This window comes from Euleptes europaea, chromosome 1 (genome assembly GCF_029931775.1).
Source record: "Euleptes europaea isolate rEulEur1 chromosome 1, rEulEur1.hap1, whole genome shotgun sequence".
In the NCBI taxonomy this organism is placed as follows: Eukaryota; Metazoa; Chordata; class Lepidosauria; order Squamata; family Sphaerodactylidae; genus Euleptes; species Euleptes europaea.
The window spans coordinates 72,304,347-72,327,429 of record NC_079312.1 but is presented as its reverse complement, the minus strand read 5'-3'; the positions used below and the strand labels follow the sequence as shown (position 1 = coordinate 72,327,429).

General features: G+C 43.3%; 1 protein-coding gene across 1 annotated transcript; it reads left to right on the top strand.

Annotated features, from left to right (window-relative positions):
- The first annotated feature begins 478 nt into the window (after positions 1–478).
- On the top strand, positions 479–23,083 carry BAP1 (BRCA1 associated protein 1). Its single transcript, XM_056863069.1, has 17 exons — positions 479–604; positions 4,059–4,088; positions 4,164–4,218; positions 5,287–5,419; positions 6,994–7,113; positions 7,719–7,780; positions 7,867–8,009; positions 9,448–9,526; positions 9,873–9,996; positions 10,507–10,651; positions 10,963–11,147; positions 15,251–15,384; positions 15,676–16,148; positions 17,702–17,862; positions 19,493–19,585; positions 20,090–20,162; positions 22,778–23,083. Exons 1-17 carry the CDS (start codon positions 568–570, stop codon positions 22,909–22,911), a joined length of 2,181 nt encoding a protein of 726 aa, XP_056719047.1. The 5' UTR covers positions 479–567; the 3' UTR covers positions 22,912–23,083.

Genomic DNA, 23,083 nt, shown 5'->3' with positions numbered 1-23,083 from the left:
CTTGCCGTAAAGCGCAGCCCGATTCTTGTTTACTCAGAAACAAAACCCTCTTACTTTAATGGGACTTACTCCCAAGCAAGCGTGTAAAAGCCTTCCACTTTACAGTGCAATCCTAACAACATTTTTATGGGAGTAAGATTTTAACGAAGTAGATCTGTTTAGGACAGCGCTGCTCATTCTTTCGCAACATAGATGTCAATTAGAAAAGCCAGAGCGCCTCGGGATTGGAGGACAGAATACCCTCAAACCCCGCCCACAAGACCACGAACGCGAGCTAGGCTTATACCATAGATAAGCGGCTAGACAAGCTATGCGGGAAGGACACATCCCGTCTTCCGCATTCTGTTTTCCTTGCCTTTTGTGCGCCTGCGTCAGGTCTGTCTGACGGTCAACGTAACGGCCGTCGCACTGGTGTGACGTAACTGAAATAGGAGTTGTTGCAAAGCCTGGAGGGGCTCTGTTGTTGTAGTAGTAGGACGGTGGGCTGTTGGCGGCTTTAAGGGAGGGCGAGCGGCGGAAGAGACAGCCTGGGGCCGGTCATGGCGCTGAGGCCTGACCCAGGGGAAGATGAATAAGGGCTGGCTGGAGCTGGAGAGCGACCCTGGTGAGTAGCTGGGTCCCTGGCCTGGGAATGGAGGCAGGGCTGAGTCCTGGGCGTTCAGGATCTGAGGGGAAGTGGCGGGCTTTCCTCCCTTTGGAGAGGAAAAATTCTTTCTTTAACTTACAATCAAGAGAACCTGAAGAGCGTACAAAGCACATTTCCTCTCCTCAACACAACCTTTATATAGATAAGCTCAGCACTCAGGAATTTCCATAATGATTTGTATTGTCAGGTACTGTGTTTATCTATGCTTATAAACATTAAGTTGTATGTACCTGTAACTGTTGTTCATTGAGCGGTCACCAGTTCAGTCACAAATGGGTATTGTGACTGAGGTAGGGAACTGAAGGAGGGGTTGAGTGACGATGCGAACGATGACGGGAGAGCAGTCGTTGGTCTGCGTGTATGTGGGGAGGGGGCTTCTGCCGTTCTGAGGTGACCCATACACAAAGTTGCTAAGGAGGTAGGTATGATAATTGATGAAAAAAGCTGGCCAAGGGACTTCAGTCTCTCCACTCCCTTCATTATCACAGTGGGCAACTAGGCACGTAGGTTGGGCCTGTGATGCTGATGTTGTATGTGGAGCTGCTGCTGCTTGAACACATGAAGCTGACTTATTCTGAACCAGACCCCTGGTCCATCAAAGCCAGTATTGTCTACTCAGACCGGCAGCGGCTCTCCAGGGTCTCAAGGTAGAGGTCTTTCACATCACCTCCTTGCCTAGTCCCTTTAATTGGAGATGCTGGGGATTGAACCTGGGACCTTCTGCATGCCAAGCTGATGCTCTACCACTGAACTACAGCCCCTCTCCTAAGTTGATCTGTGTACTTATCTGCCAATTATCAGGTCAGAGCCCTTTATTGACACTGTGAAACATGCATTTGTATGCCCTATTCCTGCTCCATCTCTCCCCACCTGCTTTTCAAAACTTGTCTGAGAGAAGTGCCTAGATATTTCATATCAAACAAAGAAAGTAAGGGTATAGAAATGTGTGTGATAACAAATGATGTAGGAAAACATCACAGAAGGGTGCAATATATTTGAATTCAATAGATCAGTGCTATTGTGTAAGTCAATATTTCCTATAGAAAACAAAGGTAACATTGAAAAACGTTGAAACCCAGTGCTTTTATAAATCAACAGTACTGTGGGATCAGTATAAATATGTCTATAAATAAAACAGATCAAGATTAGAAATATTCTGATTGGGTAAAATCCATGGAACATTTTAGCTCATATGGTATCTATCTTAAAGGCTGAATTAGTCATAACAAAGAAACTGTATAAATATTCCTAGAGGGAAGACAACAATCATTACAATAAAAAATTCCTTAGTACTAATTCTATGAGTACCAAGATAGATCCTATTTAGGGTTGGTTTAAAATTTTTAAATTATGTAGATCAGATTAAAATCTTGTTTGCTACCACTTTTCGCTGTTGAAATTGCCATAGTCTTGTGGGGGATACTATTTTATTGGATTCATTTTTAAATCCAGTAGTTTAACATTACATGAACACTAATTTTACTGTAGCCAAGCAATACATTTTTAGAAACAGCAAGATTTAAATGACTTGCTTCAGATTTACAGTTTGTACACTGTTCTTAAACACTCCATGTAGCTATGCACCAATATTTTAGTAAAAATTAAGCTTAAGTTTTTATAAGTGATGAAGTGAGAGTGATTGTCTGAACAACAAACTGGGGGCTCCCATTAGGCTGATTTCCTCAGCATGTCCCACAAAGCTGAGAGTAATTAAATGCAAATATTCTAACATGATTTAATTTATTAAAATAGTTATGTGGAATTATTTTATTCAAATACTTGTAAAAATGTAAAGAGTAGCATGTATTTCCCTTAGTTGCTTATTTACATTTGGGGTGGTGGTGAAAATTCTGAAAACACTATTTTTCGAAAACCCAAAGAACCATATCTTTGTTAATCAAGTTTTTATATAACTTTCTTTTTGTTGAGGTAATTATGGGACCTTTGGTTTCACTGTAGCTGCCTACACTGCCTAATGAGTTCCATTTCAGATTGACTAAAATCTGATTAATAACTCCTTAAAAGTTACCAAAAGCACTAGAAACCTACTAAATTGTATGCAAACACGTCAACCTTCCCCAACCCAAGAAAAGAAATGAGGCGTGTATTTGCAGAAAGTGTAACAAAAATAATCATGGATTTAGTTTCAGCTTTGTTCTAGCTTGTTACTGAAGGTTAGCAAAAGAAGGCAAATCCACCATGTACAAACCTAGACAAGTCTAGTCCAGTTTCCAGACCCAGGAGCCAACTGCATTGTCTACAGGGAGGGGCTATAATTTTCAGTTCCTTCCTAGGCAGCTGAACTGAGCTCTAGGTGGGGGGGGGGTGGCTTTGATGTTCATATTCTACATGAATCCCATCTAACATTATATATTTTGCAGCACGACAGCCCCGATAACTGTAGATAAACAGACTATATTTACATATGTGGGGTGGAAATTTTTTCATGGAAAAATATCACCTTGGAAAAATTTCTGCTCCACAACGCTGCTTACAACTTCTAAAGCAGATCAGAGTTGTCATTTCACCCATAAGAGGCATGCACTGAAGCATATGAAACATTTCCTCCTTTTAGACCCTGCCTGTGAATATAACAAAATGACTACAGCTGCACTCCTGTGTACGTTTTCTTGAGGCTAAGTTCTGCTGAGTTTAGCAGAGCTTAACTGTTGGTAAACTTGCATAGGATTGGGTGGCACAGATCTTAAGTGGTCTGTAATGTTAGTTCCTCTTTCCAAAATTACATTTATGAAGGATTAGTCTCCAACTCAGCTCTACATCTCTTAGTTCCCGTAGGGAAAAAAGGTTGGATAGGGAAGCTGTCTTGCCCTAATTATCTGTTGAAATAGGATTCCCTGCCATATTTATTTGAAAGAAAAAGTCACTGGAATCAATGGGACGTTTGATTATGTGCAGTTAGGAGTGGCTAACAGGAAAAAGGTTGGTGGTGGGTCTTTGGTCCTGGCAACATCTTCCTGCTCACTTGTACCCATCCCTCCTCTCCCCTCTTCATTCTGTGATCAGAATTCAGCTAGGCTGGTTGTAATTTGAGCCACTGGGTGGCTCTGGTTGATGCCGCAGAGTATCTGGTTGCTTTCTCCCTAGTTGATTGATGCTACTTTAGTAGCACCTACTGCAACAAAAGGCTGTTCTTGAGCACTGCTGTAAGGGAGAAAAAAGAACAGCAGGTAGCATATGGCCATGAATTAAAGTGAAGACATGTTTGGTGATTCTTGCACTGGTTCATCCAGCTATTGCACACTTGGAGTTGAAAGAACATGCATGTGAATTTTGCACCAAAGAGACTGGAATGAAAGGCTTCCAGTGTTCTCTGAGTGCAGAATTTGTGTTCTTTATTGTATTCTGCAGAATATATGTGCTGCTCAGTAAGTATTACTCTCTTCCTTTGCAGGGCTCTTCACTCTTCTAGTAGAGGATTTTGGTGAGTAATCTATAAACTATCTGGCTAATTTGTAGGACTTTCGGGAAAACTCACTTTTACTGTACCTTTTTGTAGGTGTTAAAGGGGTGCAAGTTGAAGAAATCTATGATCTACAGAGCAAATGCCAAGGGTAAGTTACTAACACTAATGTAGGTTAGGGAAAGCCAAAATAACCTGCAATTTATGAATGGCACTGATGTTTGCAAAAAATCATGTTGAATTAAAAAATTTCAGAATTGTTAAGATTTTTATATTGAAGTTGTGAATTTTTTTCATGGGCTTGAGCAGAATGTTCTAAGCCAGCCATAATACCACTGAACAGAGTCTTGGCAACACCGGTAACACCAAAAAAGGTTTAGGTAATAGTATCATGTTAACTTATTAGACATTCATAATAAAGGGGGAATGGGCAAACACTGACGTCAGCCACAGACTCCTGGCTGGGGATGGGGGAGGTGGGGAGAGAAGTGTATGCCCATCTGGGCAGCTTCCATAACATGTGGCTCCTTTAAAAAACCATGGTCAGACCTACAGCTCCTCAGCAGTGCATCCGCTGAAGTCAAAAGACGGCCCAGTTATGCCAGCAGGCATGTCAGCTCCTCACTTCTGCTGGGGAGGCTGTTCCTCCTTTTAGGAGTCACAAAGCCACGGTGGGGCATGCACTGATCTTTAAAAGGAAAATGGAAAGGTTCCAGGGAGGGCTTGACAGTGTCCTGCTTTAGGCTGTGCAGGAAGGGAGCTGGGGAGAGGAGGAAATGGGTGAGCCAAAACCCTCTTCCCTTTCTGATTGAGGCCACAAGGGCAGCCCAGGTATTGAGTCAACCTCGTGGGTGAAGTGGAAGTGAACTCCATGAATAAAAGTGTAATAATATCAAAGTCCTATTGTCCCCTATTGCATTCAGATCACAATACTTTTTCTACTAAGGTGCTACAGGCCCAATGAGGGACTGTGCTCCAGCCTGCCATGCTGTCATATGCAGCAGTACAAAAACAATCATAATTCAGAAACATAATGGGATGAGGGGACTGATAAAACAAAGAGTAATATGTCCATAATTAATTTCAGGTAATATATTTTTGTACTCATTGTCAGCATTTGGGTGTATAGAGATGGGTTCTGGTGGATGAAATTGCACTAGCAATTTATAATGTGAACAGTTTGGTTTAGTTATCCTTCTGTCTCCATTCTGCTCTCCAGGCCAGTCTATGGGTTCATCTTCCTCTTCAAATGGATTGAGGAGCGCAGGTCCCGACGGAAGGTCTCTACACTGGTAGATGAGACATCTGTGATTGATGATGACATTGTTAATAACATGTTCTTTGCTCATCAGGTAAGCTGACCTGAAAAAAAGATCTTCCAAGTAAGAGAGTTCCAGAGCTTATTGTGAGCCAGTTTTATGTCTCCCACAGAGGTCAAATTCCTAGGATCAGTTTCACAATATGTGTAATATTGATGAGAACGTTTTGCTTTTGAGTACACACAGAATGCCTCCCTCCTTGCTGAATAATTGTTCTCAACATATCTGATATAAGGAGTAAGGCCTTTGAGACTAAGGGTCCTGCCTTCAGTTTGTTGAGCTTTAGCACTTATTAGAAATTAAGGCTAGTGTACAGCATCCTCACTACTGGAGTCAGAGCAATTCCCCCCTACCTCCCATTATTACTGCCCTTGCAATCGACTGGATTTCTCATCCATTTTCATTTCTTGTCAATGGGGGTTACCGCACTTTATATTCCCAGCGATGTATTAAGAGTTTGAAAATGTTTTAAAAAACATCACTTTAAAAGGGTTTTTGGATACCACGGCTTATAAATGGTCTTTATAAAGGCGTCTTCACAGCTAAAGGAGCCAAACAAAGTGTGAACAGTATTTTTTATAACGTTTTCAAACTCTTAATTCATCGCTGGGAATACAAGTACGGTAACAGCCATAGTTTGTCTCTTCACCATCTCTTGCTTTAACTTCAGCTCCCCCCACTTAACCTGTCCAAAGTGGGCAGCTGCTGCCACGTCTGTTTTGCAGCTCTGTAGGTGGTCTGGCTTTCTTATGGTTTAATATCAATGCACTCACATGCCAGATTGGGTTCTAAAAGAGGGTTTTTAAAGCAATGCCCTGCACTGGTCAGGTGCAATTCTCTTGGGCAAGATCTTTTGCCCTATTTGTTATGGCTTCAATTTTATGGAGCAGACTGCCACAGAAAGCTCAGAGGGCACGCTCATTGGCAGTTTTTGGCAAGACAGTCCATTTTTATAAGGAATGTTCTGATTGTATTTTATTATCTTACATCTGGGGGTGGAATTGCTAAGTTCTGCCTCTGTAAGGTGCATTGGATAATGTGGAACAGAAACATTTAAGTCAATATACTCCTTTAAGTATGAGTATATGTTCTAATTTTACCTTCCTGTTCTGACACCTTTAGGTAAAATGTTTAGGAATGGGTTTGGATGTAAAGAGGGCAGTGGTTGTTGAGTTTGTTCTGCATTAATTGCTTGGCACTTAGACTTAAGGGACCATTCTGTTGGAGAGGAGGGCTGCCATAGTAAATAGCATGATGGAACCACCTTGGAAACCTTGTAGTTGAGAGTGTGTGTTATAGATATCATCTATAAATAAATTACTGTGGTCTATCCTAACTAGGTTGATCTCTGTAGGACTGCAGGGAGAATATGTGGGTGGGCCCTCAGAGCAGGGGGTGGAGCTTCATGGCATTTTGATTCTTTCACTTTCTGTGATTGTTGCTTTTATCTATTGCTGTGTTGTAGGAATAGGAGTTTTGCTTAAGACACCAATTGCTTCAATAATAGATCTGAAATCATTGCTGTAGGGGCAACTTTGCCTAACTGTGCTACTCCTGGATTGCTTTTTTCACATTGAACATATGTTTTCTGTCTCATTTTTGTATAGCTGATTCCCAATTCTTGTGCCACACATGCCTTGTTGAGTGTCCTCTTGAACTGCAGCAATGTGGATCTGGGGCCAACCCTGAGCCGAATGAAGGAGTTCACTAAAGGGTTTAGTCCGGAGGTATGGTGTGGCTGTGTGCGGACTAGGGCACACCAGGGTCATTGTGGGCTGTTGTGAAATCTGTCTTGGTGGCATTCCCTTTCTCTACAACTTGACCTATTCCTTTATTTCTTTGGAGAGGGGGGCTTTCCTCTGGCAGTTTAAAGAACCTTTTCTGAACTATCCATGCCGAATTGACAGTACCACCATAGAGCAGGAGGCATTAGAAGAACAGGAGCTGAGCTGATTTTAAGTGTTTTCACCCTTTGCAGCTTGGGGTGGGGGGATCAGGGTTTTGGTCCACTAGATTTCCTACTCTACTGGTAAATGCAGTCATGGATTACTTTTTTGGTTGTGCCAAAAAAAAAAATTATCTGGTGAAACTATTACCATAGATTCTGAACCTAACTTTATGCATGTTTTCCAGGAGGCTTAATGCTGTCTGACAGCACTAGTGCCCCTGGTGTCCTATTATGAATTCTGCTGAGCCTTTTTTGGCCATCTATACAAGAAAGGAAATTTTGGGCAACTAGATAGAGGATTTCCCTTAGGGTGATTTAGAAAAAATAAAACTATGCATGCTTTTGAAAGAATCTGGCCTACCTTTTTGCTCTTTATTTTTCCAGAGCAAAGGCTATGCTATTGGAAATGCCCCAGAGCTGGCCAAAGCCCATAACAGTCATGCTAGGTAAGTGGGATGGCAGCACAACATAGTCTGCCAAATAAAGTATAGCCCACCTTTTTTGACTGCGTGGATGTTTGCTCTCTTGGCAGGCCAGAGCCCCGGCATTTGCCAGAAAAACAGAATGGGATCAGTGCTGTACGGACCATGGAGGCGTTTCACTTTGTCAGCTACGTTCCCATCAAGGGACGGCTCTTTGAACTGGATGGCCTGAAAGTTTATCCCATTGACCATGGTAAGGGCCCCCTTTACTTGTGCGTTTGCTCAGCTGCAGCAAAGAAAATGTTGACGTACACCAGGTTTCAGATGGTCCATCATTTCCGTTATTGTACAGAGGAATCACTGTTTTTATAATTTCAGAAGCTCTTACAACGTACAGCATGCTTTACAAATCTGGTGTTCCTTATCAGGCTGATTTATTACACTGTTGTTTTGCATTTCCTGTTAGTATTCCAAGTTCGCTCAGGTAATTGCAATTTGCCCATCCTTTAAAAAATGCTGGTTCCAGCTTCCTTCCAAGTATATTTGGGAGGTATATATTTGATTCCCTTCTCACACTTTTATTTCACAACAACTCTGGACAGATCTGGCTGGGAGACAGTGCCTTGTCTTAAATCAACCAGTGACCTTCCAGGTTTGAGAAGGGATTTGAACCTGGGCTTTCTGGTGATTCCAGTATTCTTGCCAATAAACCATACTGTTTTGTTGAAATAATCAATAATTCCTTTATAGGTTAACATGGTTACTTTTTCCTTTTAACTACTCTTTTGGCTAATATCTGTTTAGTAATAGCAAAACATGTTTTATGGTGCTATTCGAAAAACACCCCTTGGAATCCACCCTTTACTTCAACTGGATTTTCTGTCCTGTGTATAAGACTAGGATGGTGCATATTGTGAGTGTGCCGTCAAGTCACAGCTGATTTATGACGACCCCATAGGGTTTTCAAGGCAAGAGATGTTTGGGGGTGGTTTGCCATTGCCTGCCTCCACATGGGCTGAGAGAGTTCTGAGAGAACTGTGACTGGCCCTCGGTCATCTAGCAGGCTTCATGTGGAGGAGTGGAGAATCGAACCCCGTTCTCCAGATTAGAATTCGCCATTCTTAACCACAGTTAAGTGGAATTAACTAGCCTATCTTTACTTTTGGTAGCTGAAGTTAGCCTTGTCTGTGGAGGTTAATAAAAGTATGATGTAGTAGTTGAAGAGTGCTGGATATATTATGTGTTACAACTTGTGTCTGTATGAGAGTGGGGAGGAATACTTTTCACTTCGGTTAGGGAAGACTGGGGTACTATGGGGATCAGATGCTTGTCTTTTGGTCTTAATGTATGTTTCTGGATTCTCTGTTTTTCTTTGTTTTGGTAACCCTTTCTGGTTGTCTGGGTTGGGATGAGGCAATCATCTTGAGGAAATGTTTTGGAGACAAGGGGTTGGCTTTTCTCTTATATGAGTTGACTTTGCAGGTAGCATACATGGTTTAGAATCGTCCTTTCATCCATGTGGACAACTCAGACTATTCTCATTCTTTGGATGATTGCTGTAATCTTTTTCTGCTTTTCTGCTGTGTTACTTTTACACAGGAGGAAAACCTCCTCAGTTCAAGCCCTGGTAGCAATTTAATCCAGGAGCATTTCTCGATATATTTCTGTATTTGCTGTCTCTTGCTTCTTAGGGCCTTGGGCGGAAGATGAAGAATGGACAGACAAAGCCAGGAGAGTTATCATGGAGAGGATTGGACTTGCTACAGCAGGGTAAATGCCTTAATCAGTCTGAAGTAAGCATTGGCTAGGTTTGTGTGACAATTTGACAGGTGTACTTAGGAAAAGTCCAAATTTTTTCCTTGGTGTGTTATGTGCTATAGACCCTGCTTTGGTACAATAGTGGTGCCCACCTCTTTGCAGAATGAGGTTAAAATCTGGTCCCAAGACTTACTGCTTTTGTAAAAGTATCCGCACATACCAACAAGTTCATCAGTCCAGTGCCACAAACTGTGACACCATGCTTCACCGGAATGACAAAAGGAGGTGTCAAAAGGAGAGCTGCTGCTAAAAGTATTTAGGACTAGAATATTTAACTGCAGGTGTGGTCTTTATGCAGGGAACCATATCATGACATCCGTTTCAACTTGATGGCAGTGGTTCCTGACAGGAGGGTGAAATATGAATCCAAGCTGCAGATCTTGAAGATGAACAGGCAGACTGTATTAGAGGCCTTGCAGCAGGTAAAGGGCAGTGTGGGAGTGGGAGCCTGATGGTGTGGGCCACTTCTTAAGAAAGAACAGTGGAAAAACTGGGGCATATAAATACTTAGAGGGATGGGGCTTCTATTACAGTAAGCTCACAAGAAAAACTACTAGCTGGCTTATGATCTTATTACACAGACAGGAGTGATTGGATTTTGGGAAGCTCTCAAAAGCAAAATAACTGGTTGCTAAATGTCAAAACTGGACCAGTATGTCTTAAAAGAACGTGTAGGCCTCCTAGCTGCTTTAAAATAGGGACACATTTGAAACAACTGCATGTGCAGATGTCTTTATGTAATAGCAGTAGGAAGAATTATGGCTGATGTGCCACACAAGCTTGGAAGGTGACTGACAAGCATTCTCTAGAAAGGTCTTTTCCCATTCTTAGGCAAGTTTGTTAATGGAAACTTCCTTCGACTATTGTTTTCTTTATCTGTCTTGCTTTTTCATTTTGTAAATGGCTTGGCTTTTTTGTATTTTCGATAAAAGCTAATCCGAGTGACTCAACCAGAGCTTGTCCATACCCAGAAGTCCCAGGAGTCCCAGGCGTCTGAGGAGTCCAAGTCAGCCACCAAGACCCCTGCTGCACTGGAACAAGGGAGAGCTCAACTGGCCCCCGAGAGCTCACAGGCAGGTATGGGATTCATTCTAGGGATGTTTCATTAAATGCTGTGGAGTACTGTGAATAAAGAGCTCCGCTCAAAACGTTGTATGAAGAGCTTGAGCAGAAGGGCTTGGTGGAAGTGGTTAAAGGCTAAATCTTACTGGTGAAATGCTCTAGTCTATAACTTAATGCAAGGAGGGCTGCAAATTGTAAGCATCTGTATCTAAAACAAATGCCTTTGTAAGGAGACTATGGAAGCACATCAGTCTGGAGAACTAAAACACAGAAGAGTAGGAGGTGTTTCCTCTTGACTATAAAAGGATTTTATATGTACTTTGCAGAGGGTGCTGAGGAGTCTACGGGTCAAGATCAGCCTGCCTCAGCCCAGAACCCGCCAAGCAAATCCAAGTTGGGCAATAAGCCACCTGTGAGCAGTATAAATGGAGCACTGGCAAACCCCAGCCCCATTGTACAGAGGCTGCCAGCCTTCCTGGATAACCACAACTATGCCAAGTCACCCATGCAGGTAAGTGGGGTCTTGTGTACAGTTGCTCAGTCCCAATTGTTCTTTCCTGGGTCTAGCTAGTTGCTTCAGCACTTCCAGAGGAAATAGTGGCTTCTTAATGGGCCTAGAATACTTGAATAAGTGCTCTGGGGGTACTGCTTCACATTCAGTTTAAAATTCTGCAGTGGAAAGTTCCAATTATAGTCGTAGAATAAATCTAAATTGCCATTGTATAATTAATATATTTATCTGAAATTTCTAGGCTGCTTTTCAAGTATTGCAAAGTGGTATATGAGACAGAGTATTTGGTTTGAAGGCAGAAACTAGAATAGAAAGCAAAGAATTTTGACAAGCCTGAGTGGAGGGACACATAAGGGAGCCACACTGAGTTTTGGTGTCTCATTCAAGCCTTTTCTAGTTTATGAACCTGTGGCTGGCATTTGCTGGATGTTTTCTGTCTTTCCTCCTGGTGGAGGAAAAATCCTTTAGCAAGTGAGCTGATCACTGTTACCCCCTTTTAAGGGTTGTCTCCAGAGTTCAGCTGAACCTTGCATAAGTCTCAGGATGGGTCTGGAGTACAGTGTAGCATTCTTGTTGGTATTCCACCTTTTAATGGATCATAGATACAATATGAAGTTTGCCTCTTGATCTGATAAAACGTCTTGGAAGCAAAAAATGTGATAATGTATCTGCCACTGCAAAAGCTGTAGTAAGAATTGTTGTCTGGTGACAGTATGGGTATTGCAGTGTACTTTTGTGTAGCTTTAGTGAGAAGACTTTTAATGGCCATGCCCACTTACTGAAAGGGTTTTTTGATAACTAGCAAAGCTTATGAGATGTTAGTCTTTCTTCCTCAAATATGAACAATTTCACCTCTGGCTATTAGGATGGACTTGAAAAATGCCCAAAGCTTGTCTTTTCAGTACAACTCCAAAATGCATCTTTCATGGGATTGAAGAAAGGGGGACCATCTTAACTCACCCCTTCTTTAGCTTCCATTTGTGTTGTGGTGAGTCTCACAGATTTGACCAAGAGGACTGAAATCCTGATACTGTACAAGGGCTCATCCCCCACCCCAAGCATAGATTGTATTAACAGTGACAAACTTCTTTATGCAGCACTGGTTGTGAGGTTCTCCAGCTGCCCTCAGCATTCCCAAAAAGTCACTTGCTCAGACAGGTAGATCTTAAGCAGACAAACGTTTATTCAGGAACACGCAGATACAGCATGATGAGCAGTCCACAAATTCAAAGCTGCTAATGACCAGTAACCTACACAGCAACCCCTTTAAGCATTCAAGCGGCCTTGGAATTGGGAGATAAGAGAGCCTACAAGAAAAAGGGAGCAGAAGCAGGGAGGGGAAGCAAGGAATGAGCTCAGCTATAATATCGGAGATGCCTGCTGAAAGCTCAAGGATGCAAGAGAGCTCAGAAAGCGAAACTAACTCAGACCATAACATTGGAGTTGCCTGCTGAAAGCCCAAGGACAGCCAGGGAGGTGAACAGGAGCCATCTGGGCAAGGACCTGCTGGCAGCAGGCAGCCTGGCTCCTGCCAGCGAGAACAACGCAGAGAAATACAATCACAGATACATTTGAACAGAACCAAGTATGAACCCTTGACATTCTGCCCCCCTTAAGACCCCCCTCCCAAATCTGAGAGTGGTCGAGGTTTCAGGGGATAGGCGTTATGAAACTGTAGCACCAGATGGGGAGCTGCTACATGTGGGGCCGCTACCCATTCATCATGTGCTGGACCCAGATGCTTCCAACGTACCAAATAAAACAACTTCCCCTTTTTCAGTATGGAATCAAGAATCTTAGAAACTTCCAGATGCATCTCCCCTCCCACCACCGTTGGTACCTCGGGCTTGGGTTCTGTGTGGAACCAGGGAGCCGCCACATAGGGCTTGAGAAGACTGATGTGGAACACCGGGTGGACTCCCCTAAGGGCTTTGGGAAGCTTTAGCTCTACTGCCACTTCGTTGATCACCCTAGTAATGGGATAGGGACCCGCTTACTTGTCACTGAGTTTTTTACAGGGTCGGAGGGACCGGAGGTTCTTGGTGGACAGGTAGACCTGATCCCCCACCTGAAAGTCCCACCCCGGGGAGCAATGTTTATCTGCATGCTCTTTGTACTTACTTTTAGCGCGCTCCAAATTCTTTTGGAGCCAAGGCCATGTGTGCTGAACCACATGTACCCATTCTCCCACTTCACCCCCTCCTCCTGAAGAAGGTCGACGTTCCCAAAGGGTCTGAAATCCTTTCCGTATACCACTTGGAAAGGACTGTATCCTGTAGACGAATGAGGAGCATTATTGTAAGCATATTCAGCAGAAGGCAGTAAATCCACCCAATCATCCTGGTGATAGTTCACATAACAGCGCAGATAACACTCCAGTACAGAATTAACCCGTTCTATTTGTCTATCCGTCTGAGGGTGGTGTGCTGAAGACAAACCTTGTTCTACCCCCATCAATTTTAAAAAAGCTTTCCAAAACTTAGCCACGAATTGAGGGCCTCTGTCAGAGATTATCTTATGTGGGAACGAATGATGTTTCATCACGTGTGTAACGAACAGGCGTGCCAACTTCTGGGCCGTCGGTAAGCTCTTACAAGGAACAAAATACACTTGCTTAGAAAACAAATCCGTTTTTCGGACAACACCGTCTTTCCCTGGCTGGGGGGAAGATCCGTGATGAAAGCCATGGCAATGACCTCCCAGGGGACTGACGGGACTTCCAAGGGTTTGAGAAGTCCTGGGGGCTTCCCCATAAGTCTTTTAGAGGTTGCGCAGGTGGGGCAATTGCATACAAAGAGGTCCACATCCGCTCTCATGCCCGGCCAGACGTGAACAACCGTTTTAGCATGTCAAACGCTTGTTGACATTCTGGAGCCCAGAGTAACTTGGCGGATGGCAGCGTAGCTGCCGACCCCTTTCCTTTTGTTCGCAGAAGACAGGTGAGAGGTAAGCTACTTGTGCAAAATCATTAATGAAATTGTGGTTAAAAATTGGCAAAACCGAGGAACTGCTGCAATTGCTTGCGAGTAGTGGGGACCTCCCACTCCACTACTGCTCGAACCTTTTCGGGGTCCATAGCAAGTCCCCGTTGTGACACTATATATCCCAGAAACTTTATAGAAGACTGATGAAAGTCACACTTGGAAACCTTGGCATATAATCTATGGGCACACAAACGACTTAACACTTATTTCACTAGAGCCACATGCTCATCCATGGTTTTGGTGTATATCAGTATGTCGTCTAAATAAACAATCACTCCTTTGAACAACAAATCATGCAACACCTCATTAATCATTTGCATGAAGACACTCGGAGCCCCCGTGAAGCCAAAAGGCATCACCAGATATTCAAACATCCCAAAGCAACTAGAGAAGGCAGTCTTATGTTCATCTCCTTCCCTGATCCTAATACGATGGTACACCTCCACTAAATCAAGCTTAGTAAAAATCCGACCTCCCTTCAACTGAGCGAGCAGATCAGGAATGAGAGGAAGGGGGTAGGTATTAGTCTGCGTGACTGCATAGAGTCTGCAGAAATCTATACAGAGTTGCAAATCACCAGTCTTTTTCTTTACAAAGAAAGCGGGCGCCGAGTGAGGCGCTGAGGACGGACGTATAAACCCCCTTGCCAAATTAGTGTCCAAATAGTCTCTTAACACCGCCTTTTCCTTAGGGCTCATAGGGTAAATCTTCCCTTTGGAGAATTTGCCCTCTCCTACCACTTCAATTGCACAGTCAGTGGCTCGATGGGGCGGTAATTCATCACACTCACGCTCATCAAATACGTCAGCAAACTGCATATTCCTTGGGGAGGCGAGGCGGTGGAGCCTCTGCTGGCGGCTGCTGTTGCAACGCGGCTGCTTGTTCTTTGAACGCCACCTCCCTCCTGTGTCGGTCACACTGAGCTTGCGAAAAAGTGATAGTCCGAGCTTTCCAGTCTATGGATGGACTATGACCATGTAACCAGTTCATTCCCAGCACAATGGGATACAATCACAGATACATTTGAACAGAACCAAGTATGAACCCTTGACACTGGTTCCTGAAAGATTGGTCTCCTCAGGACATGTTCTTCAGGTAGTTCTATGACTTTTGTTGCAGGAAGAGGAGGACCTTGCAGCAGGAGTGGGCCGTAGCCGGGTTCCTGTCCGGCAGCACCAGCAATATTCTGACGATGAGGATGACTACGATGATGACGATGAAGAGGAGGTTTGCAGTACCAATCCTGCCATGAGGTAAATGGCTGAAGCCAAAGGTGGCTCCATCCAGCCTTGTTTCTGTGTAGTTGATGGAGTCCTTATGATGTCCTGAACATGAAGATGAGGATTTTAGGTTACCTTGTCACCTCCATCTCTGACCTTTCAAGAGGAAGGGCTAGAAACAAATAATTTGAAGAGGGAAGGATAACCTGTTCGTGTAAACAGCATTAAGTGTATAAAGGAATATATATTTTGGTCTGGGGACATTTCATTTTTATTTTTGCTGCTAAACCTGGTAGGTTTATAGTTCTTTCTGGTTTTGGACAGATTCAAGAGGAAGGGACAGGTGAAGCAGGAGAACCTGATTGGGACTGCAGATAGCCAGCTCTCCGTGCTCCAGCCCAACACTATCAATGTCCTGACAGAGAAGCTCAAGGAGACGCAGAAGGACCTCTCCATTCCTCTGTCCATCAAGACCAGCAGTGGAGGCGCTGCAGTTGCTGTTGTTGCCCATTCCCAGCCGTCTCCTACACCTAGCAACGAGAGCACGGACACTGCCTCTGAGATTGGGAGTGCCTTCAATTCCCCGCTCCGGTCCCCCATCCGGTCAGCCAACCCCACTCGCCCCTCCAGTCCCGTCACCTCCCACATTTCCAAGGTGCTATTTGGGGAGGAGGACAGCTTGTTGCGTGTGGACTGCATGCGCTACAACCGGGCTGTGAGGGACTTGGGTCCTATCATCAGCACGGGCTTGCTACACCTCACAGAGGACGGGGTGTTCTGCCCACTTACAATCACAGGTAAGTTAATAGAGAAGGCCTTGGCCACTGTACCCCTGTAGTTAGGTTTTTAGCCTTGTTCAGGGAGAGCTATCTAGAGGCTTGTAGTCCAAGCTGCACAATGGACATTGAGGGGATGGCCAGCAGTTTCCACTTAGATGCTGATGGTATGTGAACCGAACTGACTTCTTAACTAAGTACTAATATACAACTGGAGCTGTATTCAGACACATTACTTGTTTAATAGGTGCTAGTTAAATCTCTGTCCTGGATGGATCTCGGAAGCTAAGCAGGGTCGGCCCTGGTTAGTATTTAGGTGGGAGACCACCAGGAAGCCCAAGGTCGCTATGCGAAGGCAGGCAATGGCAAATCACGTCTGAAGGTCTCTTGCATTGAAAACCCTACAGGGTTGCTGTAAGTCGGTTGTGACTTGACAGCACTTTCCACCACTGTTTTAATCCCTGTGTCGTGCACTGTTCAGACTGAAAGTGGATAAAAATGTGGGTTTGAAGAGAACTGACAGCTACACAAACTCCTGCCTGTTGATGAGAATGTTGCTGGCATAACACATGCTCTTTCCCTTCTCAGGGTACTGAGAGGATGGCTGCTTACACTGTAGGAAGCAGAGCCACAAAGAACTCTGCCATAACCCCATGTGATTTTATGGAGTAACCCTCCAGTGGAAAGCAGCAGCATTCATGTTCCCCTGCTTGTAACACAAATGTAAACTGTGTATATAAGAAAAAAATATGTCCTAGTGAGTAAAACTCTACATGTTCCTGTTTCCTTGAAATATTCATAGTGGAGCTTTGTGCCCATTTCATTGTTATGTGAAAAGCTGCTAGGCTCTCAGGCTGCCAGACTTTCCCTTGATTAAGAGCATTGGAGATGTTGGATTGCCAGTTGTCCCTTGCCAGGGTTCGTGGAGTATGCGATGTGTTATTTTTTGGTATTATGCCCACTTCGACCACTCTGTCAATTCTGTTGATTGACTGTCCCTAAATACTGGAGGGCTTCTTTCTTGGCAGGTTAAATGTTTTTCCCTCTTGGTAGATTCCAAGGAGTAGCCTATGTGAACAGATTGTGCCCTTGTGGATCTGTGGCATTTGAAACTTTATTTTACACTTTTTTTTGTGACAGTATGTTGGTGGCCCTTTTGAGAGATATCTGGATTTGGCAGGTGATTGTTTTTTTTTTTTTTTTGGCCTTTCCAGCTTTCTTGTTAGCTGATATTCTGTTCACTGTACCACATTTTTTGGCTGCAGTAGCTGCTGTGCGAGGGTGGAAATAGTGTGTGGTATTAGAGTGGTTTGTGTTAAAGAGCATTGCATTGTTGGGTTATGAAAATTAAGAGATGCTGCTAGAGTTCTTGACTATTCAGTGAGGGTTTAGGGTTCAGCTTATCATTTATACAATTGCGAGAGCATGATCTGTTGGAGGTTAGAAACACATTAGGTTATGTTCACAAAAAAGTCTGAGCAATACTGAAGTACTCAGTGCTGTTGGCATCTGTTTATATGGATCCCCTTTATGTGGTTAATATTTCTTCTTTTTGATGTCTTTGCTGATACCAGATAGTGGGAAAAACTCAGCTCCTTTGAGCAAATCAAGTGAAGAGGTTCAGACCATAGTCAAATTAGAAGAGAGAGACTCAAGTGAACCAAGTGACAGCAAGGAGAAAGCGGGACATAGCCGGTCGAGTGATCCTTCATGTGGGGAAAAGTATTCTCCGAAAGTAAGTATTTGGCCCTCTTCACACTCCTTCTAGCAGTCATGCTTTGATAGAGGGTTACAACTGATCTTTGGGGTCAGCCGCTTGCTCAGTTTCTGGCCCAGGAATCCGTTTGTCCCTGCAAAGTTATGCCTTACCTAAAGCCATGAAGTTGTGCTGTCTGTACTTTCACTGCAAAATCTGCATTATAGCTGCTAAACAACAACGAAGGAGGAACACTGTGTGTATTAAACACAAAATCCAAAATGCTAATGAGCTGTGTACACTATTATAAAGAACCACATATATATCAAAGACAGAAAATGCAAGGTGAAACAATATATATTTAATTATTAGAACATATACATGTTGTAAAATGTGATGCATATACGTTCATTACAAAGCCATAGACTAACAGAGTACATAATAGAGAACATTGTAAAATGTGTGAACATGTGTTAGGGATCCAATATTGTATTGTGTTTCAAAATGTCTTCACCAGAGGAGTTCAGAATTGAAGATGAAATTTCTGTTGCTAGGTCTCCAGTCTCTGATTATAATGAGCTCAGCTGCTGAATATTCTCACTCCCCCAAAATGCAAACTCTAAACATTTGAAAACACCGCATCATCCTTAGTGCAAAAGAAAGTCATTACTTGCTGCGGCTACTCTGTTCTGTGACTTTGTAATGAACGTATAATGCATCATATTTTTTACAGCATGTATCTTCTAAACCTTATAGAAAACTATGTAGCATCTGTGCAGTCTGGCATGTAGGAAAGAAATTAAGCCAATAACCCAAAGAAATGTACTGTACTAACATGAAACCAGAAAAGGTCTTTATTTTAAAAAAGTAAAGTATATTTAAAAGAGGGGGAAAAGGTAGTTGGGTTCAAAAAAGGGAAAAGGGGACAAAACCGAACACTGGGAAAGCACACAAAAACACAGCTCACCGACTTTCAAATAAACAAAGAACTCAGTCTAACTTGCTAGTTACACATTACCTAAGTGTAGTGGATTCCTCAGAGCATATGCAGAGTTCCTTGCTGTAACGAGATGATGGAGGAGTTATTAACCCCCAATCACCTTTCTGTGGTCACCAGAAAATCCAGCCTCCCCCCCCCCCCAGCTATTTATGGGCAGTGGAATCTGACCTAAGCCAGCCTCCTCTGTAAGAATGACTAATTGAACTAGCGAGTGCAATGCAGAACCCCCATCTCTGATGTCAGAGACTAACATTACCAATCAGAAAATTACCACATTATATTTACATTTATTGTTATGGCCATTGGCCAGAAAATTACCACAACGATAGTGCCTCTCACCGAATAGCTGTTAATGACTCTGAACTCCCTTGACAAAACAGTGGTCCTGTCCAAACTGGTTCTTCCTTTGTCTAAAAAGTTTTCGGTGTGGCAAGGTTGTCCACTGTGGAATGAGAATGAATGGGTTATTCTAATGTAAACCTCAAGGGGTCCAACATGGCACTCTTGAGCCATATGTTTTAGGGTTTTCTGTCACTGTGCTGAATCCGGAATGTTTCATGAGATTCTGCCTTCTGATGATTCTGGCTTACATTGTCTGTCTCTCCCTACTTGGAAGGTTTGGTACTAGGGATTGGGAGGGCTCATCCTGTGCCTGTTTGACTCTGGCAGGAGCTGCTGGCACTGCTGAAATGCGTGGAAGCTGAAATTGCGAACTATGAAGCCTTTTTAAAAGAGGAGGTAGAGAAAAGAAAGAAATTCAAGGTACGCGAGTAGCACATTGTACATGTCTTGGGGAATCCTTGCTGTTTGTTCCTGTAATCCAGGGTGACTGTAGTTCATCGTGACCATAATTTCTGGTTTGAGCAGCATAGGAAGTAAGCATTTTGTCACTACCACCTACCTGTCCAGAAAACAGCAATAATAATGTTAGTAGACATCCTGCATACCCCAGAGTCCACCCAAATCATGTTAACTTTCTGGAATTAGTTAATAGCCCCTGAGCAGTGACTTTTTCCTGAAACTAGAAATCTCATTGTCTTGTTGAACATCTCATCAAAACTGAGGATTTATCATCTTGCTTGCCGATTTGGCTCTGGTGAATTGTCGATTGCCTGAGCTTCTCTTGGCTGTATTATGTAACAGTGCAGAATTAGCTGATATCTTACCAGGCAGTCAAAGATTCATTAGTATTGGCCAGATTTCTTTAAAATGCTTGAACGCAATGGCTGAACAGTTCTTTTGCTCTTTTCTGATGTATCTCTGTAGATTGATGACCAGAGAAGAACTCACAATTATGATGAATTCATTTGCACCTTTATCTCCATGTTGGCACAAGAAGGTGAGACTTGCGTAGAGCACTAGCAGCACTAGGAAATAATTTGGCTGGGCAAAGAAGGGGTGAAGTTGATTGTGAGGGGGAGTTCCATCCATTAAACTTCCCAAACGGTGACAGGTTTATTTCACATTAAGATGTCACTGTTAAATATAACTTTTGAGTTGCACTGATTTCCACAAGGTTTACATTCAGGTGTGTGTGGAATAAGATTATAGTCAAATTCGAATGAAAATTTTTATTCTAGTCGCTGCTAAAATGTCTTTTTTCTAAACAGAACCAATAACAAGGAATCTTACTGATCTTATTGTCGAAGGCTTTCACGGTCAGAGTTCATTGGTTCTTGTAGGTTATCCGGGCTGTGTAACCGTGGTCTTGGAATTTTCTTTCCTGACGTTTCGCCAGCAACTGTGGCAGGCATCTTCAGAGTAGTAACACTGAAGGACAGTGTCTCTCAGTGTCAAGGGTGTAGGAAGAGTAATATATAGTCAGAAAGGGGTTGGGTTTGAGCTGAGTATTGTCCTGCAAAAGTATTGTCCTGTAAGTATCAAGATAATGTGCTAATGAGGGTATGGTATGTTAATATGGAACCATTGTATCCTGAAGTGATCTGTTAATGTGTGTAATCCAAAACTAATCTGTATGGCTATTGTTGAATGTTGTCTTTGTCTGGAGGTTTTTTACACAGCCCGGATAACCTACAAGAACCAACTTACTGATCTTGTTTGTAAAAATAGGTCTTGTGCAGTTTGATCAATCCCAGTTAAAAGTAAACTTTCCAAGTTTAATAGTAGAAGCTGTTCCCAGCATGAAGATAGAATGCTGTTAAATGTGAAGAGTCTGTGGAAGGCAAAAGGTGGCAATCATGCAGACAAAATTGTATCACTTGAAAATAGTACACTAAAAACCTAGTGCAGGGGTCTTCAACCTTTCCAAACTTGGTTCCCATGTTTTACACCCAGGTGGCACTGAGCTGCAACCTAGCGATGGAAAATCACATATTAGAATCATGTGACAGAAATAGGAGGAGCCAGAAGTATAACCTCACTTTGGAAAGGGGGCCATACACAGCAAAGATGTGTGGAGCACTGGAGAGTGGCCTGGCCCAAAGAAGCCCAGGGAGAGCTTTAACGGGGAGGGGGTTCTGAACCTACCTGTGCTAAACTGGAGTTCTCTGTACTATTGTGTTAACTCTCCTTCCCATCCGGCTGCTTATCTCCATATGCACGCACACATAGAAACAGGAGGTATGGCACCCTGCTTGTGACATGCAGCTCTGTGATCCACCTGAGGGCCCTGACCTATGGGGTTGAAGACCATTGATCTAGACGGCTCAAGTAATTGAGCCAATTAAAGCAGCTCAGGACACATGTAAAGAAACCTTTTAATGTAAGAAAACCCATTCAAATAAAGAAAGATGCACAGTTGGAGAGAAGGTAGAAAAGGAGGAGGGTTAAAAAGGTGAGGGAGAATTCAGCTAGGTGCACCATTGTGTTAGTTTTTCCAAACTGAATGCAAAGAAAATATATCTTAGAGAAGCATTTCTCTTTGAAGACCCTGAACTACCTTCAAGAGAGGTTCAGAACATTCCAATCCAGAATCTGCTTGGGGTATTATTACCTTAAATCCTCAGACCTTCTCCATGTCTGCTTCCTGTTGTCTCAAGCTCATTCATGCTTTCTCTTCCTGTTTCTTGAAGCAGAATGTACTAAGCAGTTTGAGGAAGTGGCTTCTTAAACCCCTCAGTTCTTCTGCTTGAATCTTAGCATTGTCAAGAAGAAGCCATATTGATTGGCTGGAACTGAAGCAGAATATATCAAGCAGTTTGTCAGCAAAAGCAGTGAGCCACTTGCTCATAATTAACTTCATACGTGCTCTCTGGTTCTGTCCAGTATCCAAGATGAGCACTGTGGTTGGGAAATACATATGCACAGAGCGATGTATGTGAACATGCATATATAAGATAGGTATGTGTTGAGGGGACACTGGTGACGGGGAAATGAGCCATTCCCTTTGTTGGCTGGCCCAGGCAACCAGTGATTAAGGACAAGAAGTTAGAGCCCCTGTGAGCAAATATTGATGCTAGATTGGCACTCAGTTTAAAGGAACAGAAGGCTGTGTGCTGGAAGTTTGCCAGAAGAGAAGCCTTTTTCCTCCCATTTGTCATAAAATCCAAAGCTCTAAAATGGGGCTTTCTGAACTCTAATTAGCTGTTGGTGAGACTGTGTCAAAACATTTTACTATTCTTGATCTCAATGCTGGAGAAAGGGCCTGGGCTATAGAGGCTCCCACTGGGAGTTCTATCTTGGCAATACGTACACATACCTTTATTGGCATAATTACAATGCTTTGGCTATCTTGGCAATAGTTCTTGCTATGGACATAGCTCTAATTCTGTAATCCCCAGTGGAGGGTGGGGGGTTGTCCATGGTGGGGGCATTTATATTTGTATGGATTTGAGCTGGTGCTGTACATGGACATTTGCTTTTTAGACTACCAAATGGATCTTTCTGCAACAGGCTTGGGAGTCTATAGGGGAACTTTGTTTTGAAATGACTGGAAAGGGAGTTAAGAGCATCCTCACTTAACAGTTGTTTCTCATGTGAACTCTCTTATTATAGGAATGCTGGCTAGCCTTGTAGAGCAAAACATCTCTGTCCGTAGGCGGCAAGGAGTCAGCATTGGGCGTCTCCACAAGCAGCGGAAGCCAGATCGGCGGAAACGTTCCCGGCCGTACAAAGCCAAGCGTCAATAGCATCAGCCTTTGAACAGTACTCTTGTGTGCGCTGCTTGCTGCTGTTGATCATGCGGTGCAAATTTCAGGCATTTCTGTGCCGGTGCTGAGGAGTGGGGCTCTGCAGTGGACTCCTCTGCTCAGACCATCAGTGTTAGTGTAACGTTACACATGAATCCATTGCACTCAGCTG

Bases quoted from the DNA above. Each gene is read 5' to 3' on its own strand.
- BAP1 (XM_056863069.1), top strand. From the start codon at position 568: ATGAATAAGGGCTGGCTGGAGCTGGAGAGCGACCCTG. The intron at 9,527-9,872 runs GTAAATGCCTTA...GTCTTTATGCAG, and splicing joins ATTGGACTTGCTACAGCAGG to GGAACCATATCATGACATCC. The intron at 11,148-15,250 runs GTAAGTGGGGTC...CTTTTGTTGCAG, and splicing joins ATGCCAAGTCACCCATGCAG to GAAGAGGAGGACCTTGCAGC.